This window comes from Eptesicus fuscus, chromosome 1 (genome assembly GCF_027574615.1).
Source record: "Eptesicus fuscus isolate TK198812 chromosome 1, DD_ASM_mEF_20220401, whole genome shotgun sequence".
Lineage (NCBI taxonomy): Eukaryota > Metazoa > Chordata > Mammalia > Chiroptera > Vespertilionidae > Eptesicus > Eptesicus fuscus.
Window position 1 is genome coordinate 50,436,939 of NC_072473.1, and position 7,036 is coordinate 50,443,974.

The window sequence follows — 7,036 nt, forward strand, 5'->3', positions numbered from 1 at the left end:
TCTGATGGACACAATGTTTCATTGTTGTGTTAATTTCCATGTCACAGGTTGCTGGTGAGGTTGAACATTAACAATATCCAGGCTGCTGGAGTTGAAAACAGCTCTCAGAAACTGTTGGGAGGAACATAAATGAGTATACTTCAGAAAGCAGTTTGGAAACATCTAGTTTGGATGAAGATGCTCAGACCCTAAGACCCAAAAATTTTACTTCCAACCCTAAAACCCAGAAATTTCATCTCCATATACTTACCCCTAGAGAAACTCACACATGTGCACAGAGATATCTGATAGTATGTTCACTGCCACAAAATACTAGGAAGAACTTACATGTCCACCAATAGGAATGGATAAATAAATTGTGGTAATTCATACAAATTATACAGCAGTTAAAATGTATGAACTAGATCAACATGTATGAAAATAGCTAAATCTCAAAAACAAAGTTGAGTGAAAAAATCAAGTTGTAAAACAATACACACATTCTATCAATTATGTCCATTTAAGAACAGAAACACTCTACATTAGATATAGATATATGCAGATATACCTATATATACACACATATACATCAATATGTACACATATGTATACACAAATATATGTTTAAACAAAGACAAGAAATAAACACACCATTTCCTGGATAGTGCTTACCTCTGTGGAGGAAGATACATATGACAGGTGAGGAACTTCTCTTGTACCTAAAAAATTATCTTTACTGGAAAGAGAGAGCTGAAACCAATATGGCCAAATGCTAGTGCCCGTTCACTGTGTAGGTAGGTACCTGTATATTTTCCTCAGCACTTGTCTGGCATATACTTTTCTATTCCTTTTGTGTCATTGTGTTAAGGTATATAATCCACATACAGTTTTATATTTGTTACCCATTCCCTAAGGGAGTTTCCGTTTTCTGAAAGGGGATTTTAACTCCTTCACTCCTACATTCAGTTTGGATTTACTCCTACCATTGTTCTTTCATTTTACCATGCTTTCTCGTTTCCTTCCTTCCTGACAGAGTATTCTATATGCAGCCTTTGCCCCACAGTAGTTTAATAAACACATATTTTATTCCTACTTTTAGAAATAATTACCCTTAATTTTGCTGTTGTCAGAGTCAGTTTTTCCAAGGAAACTAGTTTTTCTACTATTTGGAACACCAAAAACCCTATTTTGATGCAAATGCAAGGGATCCATTTAAAAAGTCACTTAGTACCATTGTTTTAGACAAAACCAAACAATTCCACTGTAGCATGTAAAACCAAAAGAAGAACTTTAATAAGCTTTTCTGGCACTGTAATTACAGGAACATTAACCCATACATGCAACAGAAATGGGGATGCCTTATGGACATATTTAACAGATAAACTTGATATCATAATTAACAGCAACATATCTACTGAAAAAACAAATGCAACAGATTTTAATGTTCAGGTTAGAAAATGTATGTTCTTATTGCAATCTTAAGTAGCATTTAGAAAGTTTAGTTTTCCCTTTGTCACCTCTAAAACACAGTATGATTTTTAATGCAATCGTACACAACCGTTTCACATTGGAAATGATCACAAGAAATCAACTGATATACTAGATTAATGGACTGATTGGTTTCATTGCAATTGTTAATTCTGAGAGGGATCCTGCAGTATTGTGGGTTTCAGATGGGGAAAATCAGTAGACCAGGAGGAAAGAGCCTTGGTCTTAAAGTTGGGGAGGGAACATGCAGCGGCACACAGGGCAAGTGCCGGACTTCTGAAGCCAGATGGACACACATGGCTTGTGGAAATAGTGGTGGCATGGCAGCTCGGTTGCCACCTCCCCCTTCACATATTCACTGCAACATATGGGGCAACACATTTCTTGCCCTACTGCACTGTGGTCTTCAGTGACCAGGATCTCAGGAAGACTGTCGATGCTCTCCTTGCTTGCTGGTGGATTGGCCACCTCCACGTCCACTGCAAGAGACTCCAAGTGTGCGAGGGCCGTTTCCATTGCCTGTGCCAGGCGTTCTTCAAGTGCCATGTACGTGAGGAACTGAGGATCCACATAGGAAATGGCTTCGGCCACCCCCAACCCATCTGCAAATCCATCAAAGAGGCTCCAATCCACTTCTAGGTCTTCACTCACGCTGGAGTCATCTTCGAGGTTGTTGTTGCCATCCAGCATGAAGACCCCAGGATGCAGAAACTCCTGACCAGAATCATTATCCTCCTCACTGCTGCTCTCATTTTCATTGTATTGGAGCCAAGGAACTTCACCTTCTTCCGGCAATGCCCGCTCCACTTCCTGAAGAGCTGGTCTTTGAACTTCTTCAAGTTCATTGCTGCCATTGCTGCCAGAGATGGCACTAGCACTGGGGCTAGCACCGGCGTTGACAATCACTCCGGTATTCACTCTGGCTGGCTCAGGTTCCTGCTCTTCTTTCCCCGGCAGAGTCTCCCAGCTTTCGCCATTGGACGACGGGTTTTTCTCCCAGTCTCCATGCTTCTGACGCAAAGCAGCAGTCCACTCTTTGTCACTGTCAGAGTCTTCATCGCAATATTTGTAGTAATCATCATTGAATGTCCAGAAGTCATGGTCAGCCATGGTACATTGCCGTCTTGGCACCTTTTCTGGCTTCACTTGGTCGTTCCTGGCTTCCCTCTCATCCTCAGGATACTTCGGCTCAGAGTAGCCACTTGAACTCTCGCCTCTGCCTCTCCTTGCCCGGCTGCCCAAGTGGCACTCACCAGTGATGGCAGTGTCCCTCCACCTGGAAGTACTGTGTGGCATATCGTCATCATCATCAGTATCAAAAAATATTTTTGGTTTCACGCAGTTTGGACTGGCCAGATTTCTGATTTTGGGCCTCACCACTGGTTCCTCTGCAGCCTTAGGGATGCTTTCCCCACCAGCACGAACAATCACAGGACCTCTGCTGGGACGCACAGGTACATTCTGCTCCTGTCTGTCCCTCTCCAGGCTGTCGCCTTTTGTAACCAACTTCGTGTCAGCAGCAGAGGTCTGAGGAGCCATGCTCTTTTGCTGCAGGAACTCAGCTCTGCCAGTAGAGCGTATCACTGTAGGGGCTGGGTCAAGCTCCTTTCTCACATCACTGTTAAAACTAGAGAACTGGGGGGGCACACCAACCAAAGACCTTGCCCCTTTCTCTGGGTCATACAGCTTATCACCTTTAAACTTGCCAGCTTTCCCTCTCACTGGCACTCGCTCCACAGGCCCAGCCCCCTCCTCCTCGCTATCATCTGCCCTGAAAGAGTCAATATGTCCATAAGCCATTCCTCTTCTGCTACCCAGACCCCTGTACTCTCTGGGCGGGTACCTGGAGTAGTCCTCATTATCAACATTCAGGCTGCTTCCTGAATTCTCACTGTCATCCCAACGATGACGATTGGTGGAAAATGGCGATCGGCTCCTCTTGGTGGTTTGACTGGGGGCTGATCTGTGCATTGGGACTTCGGATGTCGTCTTTCTCTGGCTGGAAATTCTTTCCTGCTGGCTCGTGGATGGCCTGAAACTGACATAGGCATGCATTCTTCCATACCTCCTTCCTGTATGGGACTGATACCCTGCTGCTGGCTTGGGCCACAGAGGCTTGCTAGATTCCTGACCCACTGCTCTGACTTAGAAGGATTTACAATAAAGCTGGGGCTCAAGTGGAAAGGCTCCTGCTCCCTGTACACATTTTGGAGATGGGAAGGTCAAATCAGTTCAGAATAAAGGAGCAGGGAGATTTCTTTCCACTTCAGCAAGCACGTAACAGAAAGAATAAGGGGCCTTTAAAATTAGTTTCACTTTCTTTTAAAGCCTGGAGTAGCATTCCAGCGACTGTCAGGTGTAGACTGGAATACATTTTTAATGTTGGCAAAATCATTACAAACTGGGTTTATAGGATAGTGAAATTGAGGGGAGAATCTGACAGAAGATGGGGAGGGGGGTGACTGGACGCTGGTTGGGTGGGTGAAGAACTGTGGAATTGTGCCAACATGGGAAGAGGAAAGACTGCTGTGGGTTTTTATGGAGTGTCTGCATTTTTCTGAGCCCTGCAGACATACAGGAGAATTGTGAATTGGAATAGGGTAGAAAATATAGATCACTGTGTGTGCACTGAGTGCATACGTGTCTATCAGAAGCAGAAGGACAGGTGGAAGGGGAACAGCAATCATGCAATGGAGAGATGGCTATGTTTGTAGGGGGAAGGTGCAGGTGACAGTGGCATTGGGAAGAAGTGTGTCATAAAGAATAAGATCCATTCTGGATGTGGGTATAAAAATGACAGCTGTGGGTAGGATGGCTTCAGAGGACAGGGGCGTGTATAAGTATGAGAGAAACAGAATGATGTGCGTTGTGTGATTCTATGTGTGAAGAGACGCCTGGGTTTATGTTTCTGTAGCAGGCAAGGAAGGGTACGGTGGCACTGGACAGGTGTGTCCATGACTGTGTGTGTGTTCGTCAAAATGGAAGGCAACAGTGCACTGCAGGGACCAGAAAAAGAGGGCTGTCTGTGCACATGCGTAGTAGACAGGAGAGGGGAACATTTGGGAGGGGTGTGTGGGGTGTATTTGTATGTAAGGGGCCTATGAAAGAGGAGCCAGCATTCTGACTATATCCTTATATATGTATGTGGCCAGTCCTGGAGGGTGAGGTTGTGTGTATATGTATGTGTATCTGGGGAAAGGAACTGAAGGGTGTGACTGTTGGAGCGTGTGTCCATGCATGCGTGGGGGAAGGGCCACACAGGAACCTTGAGTCCTGCGGGGGGTGGTAGCTTCAATGGAATGTTTCTATGTGTGCACCCACGGGCGTGCATGTGTATGTATGTACGTTCTTGTGTGTGTCCTTGCACGCGAGAGACACGGGAGGGGGAGGGGAAGACACCGGGAGGTAGAGGGTGAGGTAAGGGGAGGGGGAGCAGGCTGCAATGTCAAAATGAGAGCCAGGAAAACATTATCGGCTCAAATGGCAAATCCAAACCAATGTGGCAGGGAAAGGGGGAAAGAACCGATGGGGGAATAGTTTTCCCCTGGGAATAATTTGTTTTTTTCTAACAAAAAAAGATATTTACTTAAAAATCTTAACAATTTACATTCAGCAAACCAAATGCAAAATGGGAGCTGCAAAGGGGCTGAGAAGGGAGGAGAGGTAGGGAGAGGTGGGAGAGTCTGGGACCACTAGTCCCCTCAGTGATTAAAGCTACTTGAGTGGGGGGCCACGCCACAGGAAAGGGGCTGAGGATGGGGCTCCCAAACAGGCTGATGGAGGACACAGGCCTCCCACTGCAGTCAGGTCCCGCGAATGCCCCACCCCTTCCCGAGGGGCGAGCCGGAAAATCTGCGAGCTAGAGCTCCTCCAGATTCTCTCCCCGGGCCCGGCCAGTCGCCCCACCGCCCTGTCTGGATGAATGCAGGACGTCTACAGCCTTTCACTCACCAGTCTGGACACCCTCGCGCCCTGGTGCTCTGGACCTCCGACCGCCAAGACCGCCAAAGCCGCTGCTGCTCCGGGTCTGGCTCCTCCTCAGCCAGATAACAGCGGGCAGGCGGCGGCGGAAGTGACGGTGGCTATAGCTGGGGCCGCCCCCGAGATGTGGCGGGGGTGGCATCTGCTCTAGACAAATCAGGGTGGGCCCAAAAGCTTTATTTCATTTTAAATGATGAATTCGCCAAGGATACAGAAAAAGACAGTGAGAAATGTAACCAAGAGCCAGTTTTAACAAATGTTAATCATTTAGCAATATTCCCTTCTTTTTTTTTTCCTTTTAATAAAATGAAATTTGCAAATTCTTTCTGATTAATTCCAATGTGAAAGTAATTATATTAATATATATCCTGTTATGTCTTATGGTTTGTACTGGAAGTATTAAAAATGTGAAACTATACTTAAGGTTGCAGTAAGGTGTTTTATTTACCTGCTTGAGGCAAACTGAGCTGTTTACAGTAGAATTTGTTGTTGTTAATCACAAAATCAAGCTATTCTATCCAAAAGAAATGATCAATCATGAAGCACAAGCACAGGTTCGCATTCTGGTAAACACACTGCAGTTTAAAAACATTACAGCCATTCTTTTTGGGTTGATACAATTTGAACTCTGAACTTCTTTTTTAAAATTGCACTTTACAATGTATCTGTAATATTTGCAACAATAGCAAATAGATTCACAACAATAGTGAAATTTTGTTCTGACTGGAAATAAAATGCATAGTAGAAGAACAAGAAATTTTAGGGGTACCAACAGAATGAAAGTAAGATGTATGACTTTCAAACCATTAAAACATATGTAGAATGAAGAGAAAAACTCAGTTTAGCAAAGGGCAAAAATGGGTAGAGAGGCAACAAATATGGATGTTAAAAAAAAAAAAAAGACAAAGGGCAGGAATAAATCCAACTATATCAGTATGCATCATGGGTTCTCCTATAAAAAAACAAAATCTCATTTGGAGCATTTCATTTTCAGAAATCTAGTTATATGCTGTTTATATGAATTTCACCTAAAACAAAAATAAGAATGGAAAATATGCAGCAGTTACTGACAGAAAGGAAGGAAGGAAAAGCATAGAAAGGGAGGGAAGGGGGAGGAAACATTTTTTTAAATCTTCACCCCAGGAATGAGGATATTTTCCCATTGATTTTTAGAGAAAGTGGAAGGGAGGGGAGAGAGGGAGAGAAAGAAACACGGATTGAACCTGCAACAGAGGTACTCTTGACAGAAAATCAAACTCACCACTCTTATGTCCCTGGGCAGACACTCTAACCACGTTCAAACCAGCCAGGGCAGAAAAAAGTTTTTTTAAAAAGAAAGAAAGAGAAGGGAAGAAGGAAGAAAGGAAAGAAGGGAAGAGATATAGTAATGTTAATGTTAATATAGAAAAAATAAAGAACTCAAACTAAAAAGCATTAACGAGAACAAAACAGATTGCTTCATTTACCAAGAAGATATAGTTGCTAAAATTTACATGCCAAACAATGTAATTTCAAAGTATATGAGGCAAAACTGTTAGAAATACAAAGATATCAGAAAGTCTGCAATTATAGAGGGAGACTTAGCCAC

At 43.9% G+C, this 7,036-nt stretch overlaps 1 protein-coding gene across 2 annotated transcripts; it reads right to left on the minus strand.

Annotated features, from left to right (window-relative positions):
• Positions 1-1,243: 1,243 nt before the first annotated feature.
• PJA1 (praja ring finger ubiquitin ligase 1) lies at positions 1,244-5,497 on the minus strand. 2 transcript variants are annotated; one of them, XM_054716722.1, is made up of 2 exons: positions 5,419-5,497; positions 1,244-3,499 (listed from the first exon to the last, which is right to left on the minus strand). In XM_054716722.1, the coding sequence occupies exon 2, from the start codon at positions 3,436-3,438 to the stop codon at positions 1,693-1,695; it is 1,746 nt and encodes a 581-aa protein (XP_054572697.1). In that variant the 5' UTR covers positions 3,439-3,499; positions 5,419-5,497; the 3' UTR covers positions 1,244-1,692. The 2 variants fall into 2 exon arrangements, with proteins under 2 accessions (XP_054572697.1, XP_008154173.3); XM_008155951.3 differs by having other exon boundaries at positions 1,244-3,505.
• Between the last annotated feature and the right edge of the window lie 1,539 nt (positions 5,498-7,036).